The 20,441-nt window shown below is 39.5% G+C and overlaps 1 protein-coding gene across 3 annotated transcripts in view; it reads right to left on the reverse strand.

Moving 5' to 3' along the window:
- GLI3 (GLI family zinc finger 3) overlaps window positions 1-20,441 on the reverse strand; it is a 210,545-nt gene that overhangs the window by 34,326 nt on the left and 155,778 nt on the right. For all 3 annotated transcript variants that reach the window (XM_018075744.1, XM_018075746.1, XM_018075745.1), the window contains 3 exons: window positions 9,861-10,077; window positions 7,453-7,566; window positions 6,002-6,142 (listed from right to left, as the gene is read on the reverse strand). In XM_018075744.1, coding sequence (XP_017931233.1) covers window positions 6,002-6,142; window positions 7,453-7,566; window positions 9,861-10,077 — 472 coding nt within the window. The remainder of the gene's footprint in view (window positions 1-6,001; window positions 6,143-7,452; window positions 7,567-9,860; window positions 10,078-20,441) is intronic.

Below are 20,441 nucleotides of genomic sequence, written 5' to 3' on the forward strand. Positions count from 1 at the left end.
CTATAATGAAAATTTACTGAACACTGCCTCTGCAAAGAAGAATTAAAAATTAAGTAAATCCCTGCACTTATTTTGAGAAACACGTGAACTGGGATGTGTAAAAACACCCCTCTGGGATTGCAAGAGACTTGCTTTCACAAAGTTGGGTCTTCACCTACATCACAACCATTTGGCAAGCACACCTCCAGCACTCAGAGAAAAGAAACCACTAATGCAGAAAAGATAATCTGGCTGTTAGTGCAGATGTGTGTAATTGCCTCCTTTTAGGCATTGATGCCTACTTGCACAGCTGCAGCTAGCTTTGGCAGCTGGAGGCTGTCTGCTCACAGGGCAGTTTCTCCTCTTGCAAAGTGGTGAGCAATGCACAACTCCCAGGGTCACTTACAGGTCTGCCACTGCAGCTAGTACTCAGGGGAACTGCTTTAATCTGGCTTACTGACCTATTCTAGTTGGTTCTTTATTTAGAGAAGAACAGAGAAGCTTTCTCCAGTCCCTACCTACTGCTCTCCAATAGGAGAGGAGCTGAGAAGAAGCCGCAGGCCAAAGACAGCATGGTAGCAGAGAAGTGAGACTTTCAAGTCTCTGGACTTTGAGTGTCCTTATTTCTGGGTATCCAAAATGACCCGCTGCAAAGAGGCCTAATCCTTAAGAGAGTGGTGTGTTCCCCACCTCCTGATCAGTCGTGTCTACAAGTGTTTTGAGGTGCACAGCATGGATTAAGGCACCTCATATCACTACAGATGCCCTAAAACCTGAGCAGAGGCCAGCTGTGGGCACAGTCCAGGTTTTATGTAGGTCTCCGTGTATTGCGGGTCAACTTCTGTTGGTCAGAGCTGAACCAACCCTTTTCTGTAGGAACAGAGAGCAAAAGCATTAAGAAACTCAAGACATGGAATTTCACGTTAATGGTTCTTCTGAGTACCCTCAGTGCACTGCTATTACCTTGGAACAAGTGAGTACCTGAGAAACACAAGGAGATTCCCTCTAGTGCAATAAGGGAGGCAGGTAGAGCAGCACAGCAGTTGCCCCAGGGATTGCCCGGGGAGTGCTCCAGTCACTGGGGCTTTGCAAACAGACAGGAAGACTTCAGCAAATGAAATCCTGAATGTAAGCCATTGCTGTCAGTTTAGGGCTTTTTGATCTCATCTAATCAAATGTAACAACAATGAGAGAATTTTATTGCTGTACAATTAAGGAGAAAACACTAACAAAAAACAGCTCTACAGTTCTTCAAGCATGTTTTTGAATAAAAAATAATTATCATCAAGGCTACACAGCAAGGGGGATGAGAAATAGGCAATGCTGCGTTTTTCTGATTGCCATTGTATTAATATTTAACAATAACTTCAGTCATTTCCTTGAAGGATAATTTTCTTAAACAAACTTTTATCTTTACTGTCTAACCCTTTTGCAATATTTTATTCTTAAACTGATTTCTGGGGGGAACAAGAAAAGACAAACTGCAACAAAAAGCAGATTTATAAATATATACAATATCTTATTAGCTTCTGGGCGCTCAAGTGCATTTATCGCATATTTAAAACAAACTTGAACTCAGCTAAGCCCAATTATAATATCTCGCTGGGCAGAGAAATTAATTAAACAGCTGAATGATAAAGACCCCAGCAGCAAACTGAGGCTTTAAAATAAATAAGATTTTTTTTTGAGGAGAAGAAGGAAAAGAAGGAAACCTATAATACACATTTTAAACAGTAATGTAACCAACCTTTTCAGGAGTGCAACACACTGTAAGTAAGACTACCTGGCAGGGGAATGCGGTGGCAGCTCACCAACTTTGTGCTTTGCTAATGTGCAACACACACACCCCTTCTGCATCAACTTCAAATAACCCTGGGATCCCAGCAGTGCAGCTCAGCGACAACCAGAACAAGGGCAGAACTTGTCAGGATTTAAGAGCTTTCAGCAAAACCCTTCAATTGCAGCCGGTACCTTATTCCATAGAAGGATATCAATTATAGATAGTGACTTGCTTTAACAGTGCAGTCGGTACTGTCAGAGGCTAGATAGACAACCATGAAGAATCATGAATCTTTCTATTAACTGTAAGAGAAGGAGGGGGGGAAAGGATGGATAGGTGTTATAAATAAGGCAGAGTGAATGGTTTAACACCTTGCCTTTTGGTGTATGTATCATGAAAATTTAACCATGCTGAATTCTAAGTGGCACATATCGCTTGAAAATATGAGCACCCATGCCAAAATCATTGCAGTGTCAGACCCTTCTGGGTGGGTCAATAATGATTCTTTTAGGTAGCTTTTCAGTTATTTATTCATAGCAGCCCAGGTTCTGCCAATAAATTTAGACAGAAAACCTTGTCTCTTGGGGCCTAAGAACACTTTCACTGGCACTCACATTTTACCCTAATAACTGCAGGACTTTGCTACAGAAAGTAATGCAGAAAAATGACATAAAATGCTGGCTATTGTGCCCAAAATTGCAATTTCTGCTCTAAAGCTATATTCAAACACAGATTTTGTTTGCATTTACCATTTCATATATGCTATATCACACATCATTTTGTAGTGCAGATACTACTAGAATCCTACAGTTAATTTTAAGGTAAATTGTGTCCCATCATTCCCCAAAAATAAAGCTATCCTCATGTGACAGAAAGACCAGAATATGCACAAACTCATATTTACCTTTTTCAAAACACATGCATATGTGCTTGTACATACACCCTATACATAATAGGAGTAATGACATCCACAATATGGACTGTGTGCACCGTGTATTGTGAAAAAAGCTATTCTGAGCTCTGCTCAATCTGGCATGACTAGAGTTCACACAGAGGTATCTAACCCTTTAGAAAACAAAAAAAAAAAACAGCTAGAAACATACTTCCATCTCTTTCCTTAACACTGCACTTTAACACTAAAATTTCAGTGCTTTGGGATGCAAGACTAGGATAACACTCTGTTCTGGGTCTGATCTCTTACTATTATGTATGGTTACGACCAGTACGGAAAGATGGCAGATTTACCTGGATGAGTTTTGTTAGGGCAATTAAAGCCTTTATTGCCTTTATCTACGCCAGTTGCCCCTGCCTTGGTGATTACTACTCCAGAGCAGAAGCAACAAAACAGGATGTTTATCTATACTTTTGACATCCTGTCCAGCACCGTACTTCAAAATCTTCAAGCTCTTCAAGCTTGGCTGGAGCAACTGAGTCTGCCAGTGGGTTGGGAATCACCAGGAGAACAGCAGCACGTGCAGCCAGGAGAGGCGTTGTGGCAGAGCTCTGCTGCAAGATTTGGAGTCTCAGGCACCTCCAGACAGCACCAAACAGCCTGATGTACGTGGCCACAGAGCTGCAGGGCGAAAGACCTCATGCCCATAACAGGTGCTTTTCTTCTCTTTCGTTTGAGCAGCATCTAGCACCATGAGACTGTGGACTTGACGAGGCCTCCAGCTGCTACTGCAGTGTAAATATTACTGAGTAAAGGATGTACACAGGCCTCTGAGACACATACAATAGCAGGCACGCACATGCACATGCCAAGGCAGGAACTCAGGAACAGTGCTGACACTGATTTAAGCGCAGTTACAGCAATTTGTATCTACTTGGATTTACCTACCAGTAGTTGGGTAGGAGGCATACATGAGCCACATCATTGGAGAGATTTTCAGAGACCTAACTGCTGCTCAGGAACTGAACACTTTTTGCCAGAGTGACACACCTAAGCAATACCAGGACTGCCCTCCCATGAAGCCCTACTGAGACCAGACTTCCTTTCCCTAGTTCCTGCAGGTGTACATCAGAGGGCTGTGGCAATCAAGGGCAGACGAAATGCGTGAGAGATAGACTGGGGTGAGCGGCCAGACCTTCAAACAGAGTTAGATGTCTAAAGTCCTTTGCAATTCTGGGCAGAAATAACTTGTTCAAGTCCCCTCAGCAGGGCTCTGCCAGAACAGCAAAAGAAATCACAAACCAGGGCCCCATCACTGAGTACTGCTGACTCTTACAGCATGATCTGTGCTACTTAAATGTGATGGCTGCGATGATGAATTTATTGTCTTCAGGGTATCGAGTCAGGACTTGCACCTTGTAGTCTTAAATGTCATCATAACATACCTGCCTTCTGAGCCCTGCCAAAATGAACTACTGGTATCACAGAAAAACTTCTTATATTCCTTTTTTTATGTGCAGAGAAACCCATTTCAGATGTTACAATTGTGCAGAAGTTAAAGAAATACACATTTTTCCACTCTTGCTGTTGACAATTATAATGCAGTCAGATTTGCTAAAAAATCCCACCAAAACCAACAAATGAACTTAAACTCCAAAACAACTAGACTATCACACTGTCAATTTAATTCACTTTAAAATATAAAATATGAGGTATTACCTAACAAGTTCAGTGCAATTCCATTAAATTTTACATCTGAAACATTAAAAATCCTCTTCTTTTTTTTCATTGCCAAGGGCACCTTTATTCTGAATTTGTCTCTCATTTCATATATTTTGATGCATATTATTTATCATCATCACTGGGATACTGAGAAAGGTTTGCCAGGCATCATAAAGCTTCAGCCTTACAATCAGTAGCAGATATAAAGACTGTGCCTAAGCAGAGCCCCACATGATGTCAATTGGTCTGTTTGCACAGAACCAATTCAAAGATCAACATTCGATCCTTTAATTTAAATGTGTCCAACTCTCTGCAGCAGCCATTTGTGTGGCTTTTCTTCCCAAAAAGATACTGTGACACCAAAACAGTTTCTCCTCACATTTCATTTTGGCCTATTTAAATGTTAGGGAATTATTTGTGCAAAATGTCTCCAAAGGATTATTTAAAAAATGTCACATTTTCTACATTATTTTATTTTTTTATAGTCTTTCATTTATCATTATTGTTGTTACTGCTGCTGCTACTATTTAATAATAACAAGAACCCAAAAATACATCTTGATGAATAACTGCAACAACAAGAGGTTCTTGCACTCCAACAAGTGAAAGCTGGCATTGCTTTTACTAAAGTCAGCTTTGCAGGATCAGTTTACCATTTTGCATATTGTTTGGAAATATATGGTGAGGCGTGCTTTGTTTATTTTGGGTGAAAAATTAAATTTTTTCAACAAGCTATTTCAGTAGTACTGGCCACATTTTGCAATAGATTTTGCCCGATGTCCAGGAAAGTATTAAACTGTTTGCTAAAATAAATACAACTCTGACACACTGGTCATCTGCTGAAGATGTTCCTCTCTGTTCTGTACAAGGAATTCACTTTTTTCAGAGTATTCAATATGTTCTGCAATGCCAGTAATTAAGAAAGGTGCTGTTAGCTAAGGAGGTTGGAAATGTGGGGGGATTGTACTTGCCAGGTTATATTCCAGATTTTGTTTGCTCATTTTCTAGCTTAGAATGCTACAAAAGAGTAGAAATCATTTGTTTTAGAGAGTGTCAGAGAGGAATAAAAAGCAAGGCAGATACAACTAATATTTGTTGTAGCACAATAAAAGATCATACAGTTTGCTTTTGCTAAAAAGATTGATGTAATTCCGTATCCATGTATTTAGCCAAATAATCCACTTCAGTTTACAGACAACAGTAAATTGATAGCAAACCCCCCCCTTAGGGAAGGGAAAGCATTCCCCTCACCCATTTCTACTGTTACAACCCCTTTGGGGAGAAAAAAATCAAACTTGGCTAAAGGTTAATAATCATTCATGTCCAGCTTACTATTACTCAATAACTATCAAAGTCTCTAACTCAAAATAGCGTTTGCTGGCTTACAGGATCAGAGCCATTACAATCTCTGTTGAAGACTTTATTGAATTTTACACTAAGCTTTAGCTGACTGAACAGGTCAAGCACTGTGGCTCTGAGTTTTCTTTATTCTCAGAAACTCATAAACCCCTCTCCAGTTTGCAGTGCTGTTAGCTAAGAAACTTGACTCAGCACAGGGTCAGAGAACCTGACCCCCATGAAAAAGGTCACATAGTTTTAAAACCTAGTTCCTGAATACCATTAACTTACATGCACTAGCTGTTCCTGTGTGTCAAACTCCCGAGAACAGCCTTCCCAGTGGCAGTTTGTCTCATAGACCACTTCAGGCTCCTGTTTGCTTTCATCTTTGTCCCCTTCCTCTTTCACCAGGGTCATTCCTTCTGGCTGTTCCTGGAGAGAGGAAAAAAATAGAGGTGAGAAGAAGAGAGAGGAAAGTCTGAAACTGAGGATAAAGAAAAGTTAATTACTTCAGCATTAAGAGAAAGATGATAGGCAGGGGTGTGAGGGATATTATTTTACTCTCAGTTCACTATGTTACTCCATTCTGCAAAATACAGAAGCCCAAAGCAGACCTGACAAGCCAGAAGCCATTTGTAAACTATACATGTAAAATAAATTTTTCATTCCCAGAAGTACTCAATGCAGAGAATTTCTAAAACAGAAATCCCTTTACATTCCAATTAAAAATAAAACATAAAGGCTTGGCTTCCCTCACACTTTAATTTAAGCAGCTTGTTATTTGTACATCTGCCTCTCTTGATTCAGCGGCACCACTAATGAAAAAAAGACTATTCAATATAGTTGAATTAATTGAAATTTGATTTTAGTACTAGGATTAAACACAAATCAGATCACCAGTAATCCAAAGTGTGTTTCCACCGTTAAAACAATGACAGGTTTGCACACTAAAACTCTTCCATGAGCAGACTGGTAATTTTCAAGCTACTTGTTAGTCTGTTCTTGCCCATAACATGTGAATAGAAGGAGTGAGCAGGGGAAAGAAGTATTTAATTTTGGGTTTTGACTTCCCACCTTCAGTTCCTTAGGGTCCCTCATTCTCCTTAGCTTGTTACTTGCTGAGAGTAAGAGTCAGATATTAGTGTAAACATTTGGTTCAGATTATGCACTTCTGCTATTTTTCCATTTTGAACCTGCTGAAGGATTTAGGCAGACCTCTGCTTTGTTTTCATGTATTCACTCACAAGACTGAGGCTCTGATTCTAATCTCCCCTGGGTCACTGTAAATCAAGAGTCACTCTACTAAAACCAGTGGCATTACTGGTATAGAAAGTATAGCAAATGAGACTGGAGCCCGACAGTGGGGCCTCAGTGCAGTTACAGTGCTAAGACCCGGTAAAAGTCAAGGTGGCCTTAAGTATTTTTGCTGAACAGAACACATATCCTCAATAAAAACCTGTCTCTTGTTCACTTTTCCAAGACAAATAGAGGGTTGAGCATGCTCTGGCTGATGAGAGGTGCCTCTATCAGCCTCCTTCCTCCCTACCCCCATTCTGCAGCAGACGCTGTACCCCAGCAGCCCCTCGCACTTAGTCCTCGCTACTGTGAGCTGAGGCTGCCCGTGTGTGCACTAGATGAAGGGCCGTGTGAGTGCAGGGAGCCTGAAAATGTGCTACAGACAAGGTGCCTTTTCCCTCCAGCAGTGAGACGAAAAGCTTATGACTACAACCTGACTGCCATACCTGCATGCTTCCTGCTCCCGGGCTGGGGAGGTCCTCATCAGGCTTTATCTTGGAGCGCTTGTTGTGCATGGGATCTCCTGTGCTGCTCACTGCAGATTCACTTGTGGGTTTATTCTGCTGAAGGCAGTTGGGGATTTTTTTTCCCCAAAAAAAGACAAAATTAGACTGTAATAGATATGTAGCTCTATGAGATACTGTATCCAAATCGCACTGAATTATTGATATGGGTCAGAACCAACTCACTGTCAGTGTGTGTGTGCGTGTGGGGAAGGGCTGGGCCCAGACCTGCAGGTCCATGGTAAGGCCTGTACATGAGGCCTGCTGAGGGCACAGGGCAGAGCTGGGAGGTCCTGCAGCCCACATGAGCCCACGGCATCACTGAAGGCCCTGCAGCCGGGCTGTCAGTGAAGGCAGACCTGCCTGGTAGCCCACCCACACCAAGCCCCCGGAGCCTGTGACTGCCTGCAGCACACCTCACTCTGGCCTGGAAGGCACTGACTGGATATCCTGCCTGGGAGGGAAAACTGAACTCTGTAAATACACGAGACTCCATGTGAGCTCTGTCTCTCTCTTTTCTCCTGCTGCCTGCACCACGTGAACCATCAGATCTTGTCGGTAACCATTTTTCCTGTCCTCTCTCTCCTTCTGTCTTTCATCTCTCTTTCTTTACTCTTTCATCTGTGTTCTTCTTTCATTCTTTTCCTTCCCTTATGGGTAACTTAAAACCAATGAACTGTGTTTTACTAAAGCTGGTATATTGATTATTTGTAGCGTTTTTTTCCTGTGGAATGGGTTTTTTGTGATGAATGTTTTAGTGAAATATTTTTTCTTGATTGTATTTTACTCCTATAAAACCTTTTGCCAAAATGTCTTATTTTTCTCACTAAATTAAAAGAATTTCTCTTAGAGAAGAGTGTGTGACTCTTTCTCCAGATGCGAATTCAAGGTTATAACAAACCAAAAGGCTTTTAAAAAGTCTTAAATAAAATGTAACCACTCTGGGTAAGTTATGGCTTAAAATCTGGAGTGTAACAAGCTCCAAACAAAAATATGCAGCATCTACTCAGCAACTTTATTTGGAGAAGCTACACTGTTAGTTACATGGAATATGCAATTACAATTGTACTTCAATTACATAGCATTAACTTGGGGAAGAGGTGCATTGCTCAACCTTGTAACAGAGCAGGGAGGGAACAGGAAGGGGGCCATTTGATATATTCCTTGCTACAAACTAATGCTGGCTTTGTCAGGCCATGGAAGGGTGGGAAGAACTTGATTTTCCACATAATGACAACTTTGGAAAGGCAACTTTGAAAACCAGAATCACTGTACTCAAATAACATAAGAGAAAAATTCATTTTTTCACACTTACAGGAAAGGTTTTGCACTTAACATCTGCACACAAGATCTCAGCTCTTCTACTACGTTTCCCATTATTATGTGGATAGAAAGAAAAACTGTACACTAATGTGAGACTCAGACAAAAAATCCTAGGTGAAGGCCTGGATTCTCCCAAGTCAATAGCAAAATAGCTGACATAAGCAGGCCAGAATCTTGTGTTTCTCTTGCTGTGCTAGACTGAACACTATTATCTACACCTGCAAATGGAATCTCGTAGGAATCCAGAAATCTTTTAGAGATATCTGAACTTGCATGGACCCCACAAAAAAATCAATATGCTTCCTACAGCAGCATGTTCTGCTTCTACATTTGTAAAAGCTAGCCATGAGATAAACAGCTCCAAGACTGATAAATAACCAATCCCAGGTCATCTGGAAACAAACAGCACCAGTTAATAACAGGCAAATCACAAACTGTGATAAACACCACCTTATGGGCCTGATTCACAGCTGCTCGTCCCCAGCTTTTGAGAATACACCTTGGTTTATTGAAATGATTAATTTAAACACAGTAAATGCAATTTTGCACAAACCAGAGAAAAAACCCCCTTTGATCCTTTTCATCATCTTTGAGTTACTCTCTTAATCACAGAGTTACTCACTTCAAGTTACTCACACCTGTACCAGGAGGGCTGCCTATATTACAGTCAGCCTGATTTGAAGGTGAAGTTGTTAATCTTTAAAAGGTTAGTGTTTTGATGTGTTTTGCCCCTTTTTGTTACTTCTCACCTCTGTTAAGTTCCTGTGTAAGGCCCAGGAGAGACAGCTTGGATCAAGAAGATGCTGCAGCACCTTGAAATATTTATGAGGACTAAAGAGCACACTACCAATCAGGAACTGTGCATACACTCCTGTGATTTATAATAAAGTGACTGCAAACACTATAGCTGCAAGAAAACTGTTATCGAAAGGTCTCAGTGACAGTGGTGATTAATTGCCATTGAGACAATGCCACTTATTTAATTTTTAAATGAGTGGGGTGTAAAGGTTTCTTTTGTTGCCTCTCACCTGTGTGGACTCAGAAGGTCCAGAGCTGACCTGGACAGGGTTCAGGACACTGGGGATGCCAGGGATAGGCCTCTGGGTAGGAAAAGTTGGAGCAGGATGGATGAGTGGAGGGCTGTGTCCAAAGGCTGAACCTAGGGTTTGCTGACGACTTATAATTTGCTGATGCATTTGCTGGAGGGATACTGGTGTAGGAGGGTATGTGAAACTCAGAGCAGGGCTGAATTTGGGAGAAAAAGGAGGGAAGAGGGAGGAAAAACATGAGGGTCATTACAGTAAGGAGCCATACAGATCAAACCTTTAATTATATTTGATATCTTAAAACTACTTGAAGTCAGGTCCCTCCCTCCCCCTCAGAACTTTCTTTGTGCCCCAAAGGATGATAAATTCTGGTTTTAAATCCAGAGTTGCCCTGGATTTAGTAGTGAGTACAAAAATGATACCATAACAAAACATAACATTTTTTCTAACATCTACCAGGAAACCACGGAAAGTAGACTGAAATAAAATTCAGAAAAACTGAAATAAAAGGCAAGCAGTTCAATAACAGCTATTTATTGCAATAACAAACTTTATATAAAGAAAAAGAATGGGTGCCTACACGCTTTATAGTACTTTTATTGATAATGCAGTTCCCCTATGTTCACGTGTATGAAGCAGTTCCTTTAATCTTGGCTCATGCTACGCTCTTTCATATGTCTCTAGATCTTATTACAAGAGGAGAGAAAATCAATTGGTTAAATGTGTTCTGAACACCATGCTTGTCATATCACTCATTTGTTTGCAAAGATGGAAAGCTCAGTTCATCCAGAATGTCACCTAAAGAATTTCCATCAGTGCTGTTTGGTTACAGAAACTGATGGATTAACCTTTCCCCTCTGAAATTGGTGATCAATGACTTTCAATGTAGAAATATTCCAAGGGGAAAGCACTTCTCCTTCTTCCAGTTAAACAACATTAAATGTCTATTAAAGCCCATTATGCATGTTAATACCTGTCATCACTTCATTACTTCACTGTATTTCCGAGACCACAGTGACTTTGGAGGAAATTATGCTGCCACCTAAGGACCTATTTTGTGGGTAGTGCCAAAGCATTCTTTGTGTCACATTTGAGAAATAAATGGTGTGGGACTAAATTTTCACACACAGGAATATGAGATCCTCCTGTAAACATTTGGCAATAACTTCCAGTCATAAAGAAAAAAAGAAAAATATAACAAATATTCATTGATTAAAAAAAACCCACACCGAACTACCACAGTTCAAAAGAGCAATGTTAATTGAAAACAGGTCTTAAAAGAGAGTGGTGCGAGCAGTATACATTTCCAGAATCAAGGCTTTTTCTAATAACAAAAGGGTGGATTGAATCCAAATTTACAGTATGGATTCTTAATTGCTGTTGCTGTTAAGTGCATTAACTGAAAATATCGTGATACAAAAAGCTAAAATAATTTCAAACATTTTAAGTAATAATTCTACAGAAATTCTGTGTTCATTAATATGACTATACATTTTGTCTGTTTGACTATAATCCATACAAAGACAGCTTCAATGTGATTAGATTACTATTATTCCTGGTGAGAACTCTGCATTACAATAGTTTACCCATTTAGGACAGAATATCATTAAGAATACCCTGGGAGAATTTTACTCGTCTTTGAGGAACTCTTTTTTCATTTTGCATTGTATTCTTTCTAATAAAGGGAGGCAGAAATGTAGTGAAAACAGTAATTGTTCACAGCAAGAGTTAGGGAGAAATCAGTAATAATATTCAGTTACTGCAGCTCTATAGTCCCTGGTAGTGTTCCTGTAAGCAACCATGAATGATTACAGCACGACTTAGCTAAGGTAGCCACTATGGATGATTAATAGGACATTAATCAAAAGATGCATATCAGGCTCAGAATTTGTTCACAAGCTTTTTTCTAATAGCTGATTTCATGTTCACTGAGCTCTATGCCAGTTTGTTCAATTTATTCTTCAGTGTACAAGCCATTCATCAAAGAACATAATGATTTAACACCCCTTTTCCTTTTTAGTGAACAAACATTACTAAGTGTAACTACTCTGGTCTGTTCATTAAAAAACACACAATTACACTGCCATATCTGAGCCTTACTACACCCTGGCATTTTTTGCTTCCATACACACACTCTGAGTCCACCTCGTACTTCAAACACTAGACGGCACCATCCTGAAGATGTTATCAAATTCACCAAGATCAACAAACACAACACAGAAACAGTTTGGATGAGGTACTTTATTTCTCTGTGACTGGTTAAAGCCTAGGACAATTTCACCCTTCAACTGAATCAGTTTAAAAGCAAAAAATAACTCGACTGGTTTCATTGGCAGTTCCAAGCACATAGTAGCCCTGGAAATACAGGTTGGGTTTTTTTTTTTTTTCCTTTCTAGACATTTGACCATGCACAGCAATAACTAGCTTTGCAAGTTCAAGTTCAAAACTTTGGTAATGTTCTTCAGACCCTACATGGTAAAAAGACAAATGTACGACTCAACCAGTCCAGTGCTTAAATGTTGAGTAAGTGTATTTGGTATTCCCCTCCCTATATAAATTAAAATGGCCTCCATCAAAAGGACAGATTTTACCTCATAGAGATGTCCCTATTATCTACATCTGTCTTTGCACTGTATAAGCCTCCAGAAGGAGGATGCTAAACCAGGCATTGACAAACTTGTAGGGTAAAGAACAGGAGACAGACATCATCTTAGCTCACGTCTGTTACTGGAAAACAGTCCACTAACAGCAGATACGTTAAGATACAGCTGGACAGGTGTGCCAGGGGAAGGAGGAATCTTTATTTCTTTAGTATCTTTCCTTTGCTCTCTGCTCATCAGCAAGGCTTGAGTCTAAGGTACTAGGATTTTCCTACAGAGCCTGGCAACATGCACTTCATTTCCTCTACCTCCAAACTTCAAACACCTTAGAATGAAAAGAAAAGGTGATTGTGAGGGAGCAGAGGAATAGCCAGAACAGCTAAGGGGAGTACTCAGAAATGGTGACAATGGTTCAGACATCAGGGTGATTTCTTAAATAGCTCAGATAGCTGTCTTCAAATAAAAATTCTCTCCAGCTGTTTCTGGAGAGCTCCTCATAAGGCAAGTTGACCTGGCTGGGTTTAATGTCACTCTCATGCAAGATGCTGTCGCAGGGCAGCCTGGACGATTTTTCTGATTTGAACAGATCAGAAAGTTCTGAAGAGAACAGAAGGTGGTAGGTCTTTCTCTGCCTTTCAGAAACCATACAATAAAGGTATGTTGAGGGTCAAAAAGAAGAAAAATAAATCAAAGCCCTCAACATTGTTGGCATGACGCACTCTTTTGGGAAGGGAAGGCTTGGATTGCTGCCCTCCTTCCGAAAGTTTTTCACTGCACTTTGTTCAATAACTCTTGAATACAGGACAGATGAAGAAACTCCATAGCCCAGAGTGTCCCCTCAGACCCCATGTGATCCCTCTTCCTTGACTAGCAGCCATATGTCCTCTTGCTGGTCCCATCAAACTCACATTGCATTCTATCCAGGAGGCCAGCACCAACAGGAAGGGTGGACAGTGGCACAAGCCAGCCTTGCCCAGTTGTTCCAGCCATGTCTACTTAGAAACATGCAACAAGACAGCAACAGTGTCACTCAGTGACTGCCTAAAATTCATTCCCTGAGGCAGTAAAATAAGACCTGAAAGTAGTATTTTTGAGAGTCCAGAACTACAAAAACCAACAACCAGGTTTTTCAAAAACAATGAGTAGTTCCAGAGGCCTCAGTGTGAGTCATGTTTCTTTTAACACACATTAAAAAGGCTGCATTTTAGACAAGGAGTGCTCAAGAATTCCAGCATCCGGATACCAGAAGAATGCAAGATGCCTGCCCCAACCATTCACGTTTTCCAAAACACCAGTCACTTCCAAAAACTTTTGGATTCACAGAGATGTAAGTGAATTACAAATCTTTCCCTTCCGTCTACCTACGAAGAAATGAAAATTTACACCACTGGAGGGAATATGATTTATATTTGTGTTACAGAAGGGTTTTTTAAACAAAGTAGAAAAGGAAAAGAAGATGAAAGCCTTTAAGGCCACTAATAAACTACATGCCAGTTATCCTTTTAGTTGTTGAGTTTTATGGGGGATAAGGGTTAGAAAAAACATGGAACATTTCTGCTTAAGCATTCAATAACTCATATACACTGACAGAAAAGCTCATCAGTGATATCATTTATTTTATCATACTGTGGGCTTCTGTGTCTGCCTGTCAGTCTGTCCATCTCTCTCTCTTTCTCTTCTCCTCATCTGTGAAGTCTCAAACTCCCTTCACCAGAAGTAAAGCAGGGCAGTGAACTACATTGCAATTACATGAGCACATCAAATTTTAGGAACAGACTTCAAGAAGAAGAAAAACAGACATTATAATCAAAACCAAACTTCGTGGCTACTTTGTGGCTGTCCTACTAACAAGGTCATCCAGTTTCTGGTCACAGCTGTGGAATTTACCACAAAACATCTGTGAATTCAAGTTAGGAAAAATTCCTTCTTTCCTATACATTGCATAGGTGTGCCTAAGGAGACAGGCTGATGCGAAATTACTGAGGAGACTCCAATTTTGCGAATACTGCAAGGACTGTTTCATTATATCCCAATAATTCTGTTTTCTTCATAAAAACTGTGAAGGTACCCTCCTCATATCAGATCTGCAGGATCTGATGCATGTAAGTCTTGCAAAAGTATCTGAGCCCTTTCCCCTTTCTGGTTCTGCTTTGCATGGTTTTAGCAAAAGACCTTTTCAAGCGTGTAAACTAGGAAGCTTTTAATGAAAGACAGAGGAGAACAACTTAAAAGAGAGTTAAAAAAAGCATTTGTGGACTTCTGGAGTAGCTGCAGACATAGCAAGCAGGTTCATACGGGACTAGACAAATCCAAAGACAACAGGTCCATAAAGAAATACTAAAATGAACAAGTGAGAATGTATACTTTGAGGTTGCTAATCTAGTGATTATTCATTTTGGGAAAGCACAGAGAGAACAAAAGTTAGAAAACTAGACACACTAACTAGAGTATCGAACACACCTAGTTGGACCCAGTGGGATATTTCTGATGTATTAACTTTTTTCTCTTGATTTTCAAATTTCAAAAGGATAGATTTCTTTCTTTAGGATATCCTTATTTACTCATATAGAACCGCATTATATTTATTTTATTAAAAATTTCTTTCCTATCCTCTATCCTAAATCTTTCCTCTGTCAGTTCAAGACCGAGCACTTTGTTATTCTACCCAGCATTCATTATTCACCTTCCCCTTCCCAGGCTCTTCCTCTCTTTTCTCTTTTGCATATTTGAAATTATTACTATACCCTCTTCCTGTCCAGTTTGGAAAAAACAACTCATCCACGCAAATTTTCAGACCTCTGATTCTTTTCTTTGCTCTTCCTTGCAGTACCCTCAACTGTCCAACATCTTTTTGAAATAAAAAGTGCAGAACTGGTCACAGTACAGGAACATGTGGCATAGTGAGACACACTGGCTCCATCTAGACCACTGTGCAGGAGAGGGATTCAGGCCCTTTGGCCTGAAGGGACTTTGATGTCCTCGTGGTGCATTCACAGTTCAAACTCTTGCTTCATGAGGGAGGATCCCCCTGCACTGCAAGGGGACATGCAGGCCCTTCTGGACTTGTGGAAAAGCCTTGGCACCCTGCAGCTTCCAGCATTCATTCTTGTCATCAGGGACTTGCATTAGACAGACCAAATGATACAAATCCCTCCAAAAAGGACCGCAGTTCAAGAAAGGGAGATGCAATTTGTAGACAGACTGGCTTCATGTTCAATAAAGCTGATCATCAGGTATAAGGATAATATGCTCAGTTAGGTACAGATGTCCCCACTTTATCTCAGTCTCCCTTAAGAGTTGCATGAAGCCTGTGGCCAAGTGAAATTGAGAAACCGGGGTGCAGAAAACTACTAATGAATGGTGGAAGAATACCTAGATTCATCGAATTCAATGATATTTTTATCCTTTCCTTAGACCAGGACAGGATTGCACCTTTAGTTTTTTATTTCGATTTTCAAAGACCTTATTAATTATTCATAATTGTTTATGAATGTTGTTAAGGAGCAAACAAGCATCTTTTCTGTTTTACAAATGTACCAAGCTACTGTTCAGGAAAGCACCCCTAGTAACTCTTAAACACTTCTGGGGGAGGACTCACTTCAGCAAGCCCTTAAGTGCTGTCCTAAACTCTGGGTCCTACAGGCATAGTAATCTTAAATTAATTAAGTCATAATACAAGTCATAATTAAGTTTACAGTGATCAAATACTGCTTCTCACATGCTCAGATGCTTTTTTTTTTTTAATAAGGACTAATGTAACAGCTTCATTCATCCCAGGATAAAGTGACATGTAGGAGCCACTGTTCAAAACATGGGACATATGTAAGGGTGGTTGGGAGTTGAGCCATGGTTGCTCAGGGGGTCTGCATAAGCTGACTTCACGCCCAGAAGTTTACATATATCTTTTGATGGAACAATGTATATGTGCAAGATGCAGTCAGATATGGAAAGCAGTACAAACTCATAGTTAGACCGCAACAGAGATGTAGAAGAAAACAAGCCAATAAGTTCTCCTTAGACAGCACCCAGAAGAAGCATCTAGTAACATCATGTAAAAAAACCATCTCCTGTTGTTTGAGTTGGCAGAAACAGGAATGGTGTATGTTTCTCGTAAACATACAGAAGTGAATAAAAAGAAGTTTCCAACTCTGCAATCTACTACTCCTGATAGAAACAACCTGCAAGAGTGAATGCTGACAAATTGCTCAGGACACAAGAGTGACAATGCACTTAGCAAACTTGCAGCCATGAAGAGATTTGTGAAACCCTGTTTCATGTATCTCAGACAGAAAATGCAAACCAAATGGCATTACAGGAAGGAACTCTTTAAAATGCACTTTTGCTTGGAGCATTTTACCCACAATATATGTAACATTTTTAGTAATACAAAAGTTGTGCTTTAAATTCTGTTCCTCTCCCTCTACTTTTTCCCTGAAAACACTTTGAGAAGACAATGCAGACAAGTCATCAGTAGTTTTTATGGTTTGTTATTAAGTACAGGGGAAAACAATATCAAACTGTGACTGTGAAACCAGACATGCAGTGTGATCTTCAATGCAGGTATGAGACTTAAAATCCTTTGAAATAATTTCTCAAAAATGACTACGTTTCACAAATATCCCTCTGCGTTTGTAATGCTGACACCTTGCATTAAAAATCACTAACTTAGAGACAAGTCATCTAACTAAACTTGTAAAAAGGCATATCCTGCATCTCATAAAGCATAGCATATATTGTTTTAATCAGTTTTCATCAGATAATAGTCATGGTTTTACAATTCTATTTAATTCACATGCCTCTTTTTTTTTTTAATTTTCTATTACCAGTTTAAAATTAACGGAGTCTGTGGTTTGTACTTTCTCTTCAGCTTACCTTATTATCTATTCTGTTTTATCTACTGGGCTAGGTGAAATTTTTCTTCATGAATACATTGTTATATGACAGACTAAAATAGAATAGTTTCACTGAGAGCAACAGAGCCATGCTGATTAACCTTCTATGCTCAGACAGCACTGTCAGCTTTGTCTTTCTTGCTGGGTCATTCCTGTGCAGGAATCCTTAGTATCCTAACTGGACTTTGTATTAATGGTACCTTGTATGATTCCTCTCTGCTCCCTCCATGCAAGCTCATGACACTTCTGGCAAACATAATTTTGAACTGAATTCATGACTTCGCATTTTTCGCTTTCTAAAACTGGTATTATTTTATTACATGGAAAGTGCTAATTAATGAAATGTTAAACTCTAGCACACTTTTCTTAGGTTGAGAACTTACCTGGAATTATCATTGCTTTAGGACCAACGACTTTAAATTCCTTGAGTAATACTGAACCAGTCTGGAGCAAGTTGCTTCAAACTGACTTTTAAATACAAGATCTGTGACATAAACATTTACAGGCATACATACATAATCACACTTGTATATACGTGAATCTGTACCTGTAAATGTGCATGCAATATGTGCCTGTGTAGTCTGTATTCTTTATGCTGCTTAGCTTCTTAGATTTTACACTTTCCAAAGGCAGAAATCTTGCCATTCATGTGTATTTCTGGTGGAAGACATTCTTCTAATGCAAGATGTAGGTGATCTCCAAAACAATCTCACTGAATGTCACCCTCCTATAATCTATATGAACTTTCTCCAGCTGCATAGTTACATTTCTACAGAGACTGATAGAGATGTAACTTTCTGTACTACTGATGAATTTTACTTTTATTCACTTTGTGGCACTTCTCTGTCATTCACACTTCTTGAAAGCAGGTATAAAATGAAGCTATTATGGCATGATAGTGCACTATATTTCCTTCTTTAGATTAACCACACAGTACAAGATCATGGAGAATAATGCCCTGATGTGCCTAGTTATAGTAGGACCTGTTTTGGTGGGGTTACATCTGGACTGAACTCAGTCTGAACTACAACTTAGCCTTCATTTACAACATATTGCATGCAATTAATTAGAGAGCTTTTAATGTAAGAAAAGCTTTCACTCAAAGTCAGCTTTGCATCTCACTTAGGCAGAACCCAATAATAAAACAAAACACCTATAATGCTGGCATAATTAACAAACCCTTTATCATGTACATCCTATCATATGGAGTTTCTTGCAAAATGTTGCTCTGAGTATATTGTGTTCTACCTGTTCTACTCTAAACATGTCCTTTTCAAGAATAATTTCATTAACCAGCATTTGATTGTGTCCTTTTATGCAGAAATATACACACTTAAAACTTACAGTCTAAAACAGTCTAATTCAAAGGTAAGCATTAAGTAGTTGGGTTTTAGTAAAAGTTAAATACATATTCTCGAATGGGGTCTTCTGTTTCGTAGTGCAATTGTCAGCAATCTGGGCATGGAGTTAAGCAATGAAAAAATTAAATCTGCATATATGACAAAATTATTTTGAGCAGCATGGTAAAGAGCTAAGTGGTTATCTTTAGAGCCCAGTATGCTAGATGAATGAGCAATACTGATAGCAAGATGCATATCGATACTGAAAGGGAGTCAAAGCTACTCATATGCTGGTTCTAAATTAGCTGAGAAAAATGACAAGAAGCACTTGCTTGTCTCAATGCAGAATTCAATGAAGGAATGAAAATTTGATCAACATGAAGCTATGGTAAAAACATGTTTAAAAGACTGGAACAGCAAACAGAACAGAAAATCATAGTGCATTTGAATTGCTGATCCTCGTCTGGAATATTACTGCAGGTAGTAGAGGGAAACTCTTTCAGACAACATCAGCAGAAAAGACAACGCGAGAACTCATAAGAGCAGACTGAAAACAACCATTGGCCTGAGAAAGGAGATGAATCAAGGAGACATAATAAGAATATATGAAATATTGAATAAAGAAGGAAGACTGAGAACATGAGGGCTTCCTGTCTTATAACTATGAGACATTCTGTTAAATTCAAAAATTGGATAATTTAAACCTGATAAAAGGATACTCTTTCCTTTTTTTTATAAAGTGCCTAATTAGCCTGTTGGGCTCTCTGCTGAAGATACTTTCACTGTTCTCTGTGATAACTTTATACTCTATTTTTCTCTTGTTTTTCTCTTTGTGTTTGCAAAGGAAAAGTAGAGAAATTAATACCTAGTCACTTGTCTCTAGATATAGCACAGTTCAGAGAGGAGGGCACTGATTCGTTACACAAGCGCTCTATAGAAGGAGCTTATATGAGATGAGAAAACAATTGAGAATCCAACACCTGCTTTCACAAACACAGACTCTTGTCTTCCTCACCGATATTAATCCACTGCTGTCTACGCTCAACCTACAAACCTTTCTAGTGCTTTTTGTGAAAGTACCCTCACTACCATTCCCTGATGCTTCAGATCAGTCCAGAGCAAAGTGAGAGGAGCCAGAACAGCCAGGGTCTGGCTGTAATTAACCACACTATGTTAACTGCTCCTTCCTGTTCTGATGCTACCAGGAAAACAGGGCAGAGTGGGGGGGGGGGAAGTGCTGCTGTGCTTTCTCAGTTTCTTTCAAACCTTCGAGGAGATCCCAAAGGGCTCCCATGCTCACATGAAACTGAATTTTCACATTATGAGACAGCTAAGCTGTATTCACATTTACATCTGCCTAGAGCCAAAAAAAGTCCCTTGTAGTAGGTGGGACTACTGATTTAAACACCTTGTATCTGACAGGGAATTCAGCTAATTTTCTGAAAACTAACTTTGTAAATTCGGTATTGCAGCACTGCTAAGGCACTAGAAGTTCTGAATTTCAAATCACAGAGAACATGAAGTCTCAGCCTCCTGTGTTTATTAAAGACCAGCTAATCTTTTGTAAAAATTTTGAATCAGTACTCTTAATATCATGGGGAGTGATTACCTCCTCTATACTCACTCCAGACCATGCTGTCACTCAAAAAGAAGTGCTACTGAAGTGCAAAGTCTAATAATTGTCACAGGTAGCAGATATAACATTAAGTACATCTTGACAAAAGATTAATA

Source organism: Manacus vitellinus, unplaced genomic scaffold, assembly GCF_001715985.3.
Source record: "Manacus vitellinus isolate BGI_N305 unplaced genomic scaffold, ASM171598v3 scaffold_3_pilon, whole genome shotgun sequence".
Classification (NCBI taxonomy): domain Eukaryota; kingdom Metazoa; phylum Chordata; class Aves; order Passeriformes; family Pipridae; genus Manacus; species Manacus vitellinus.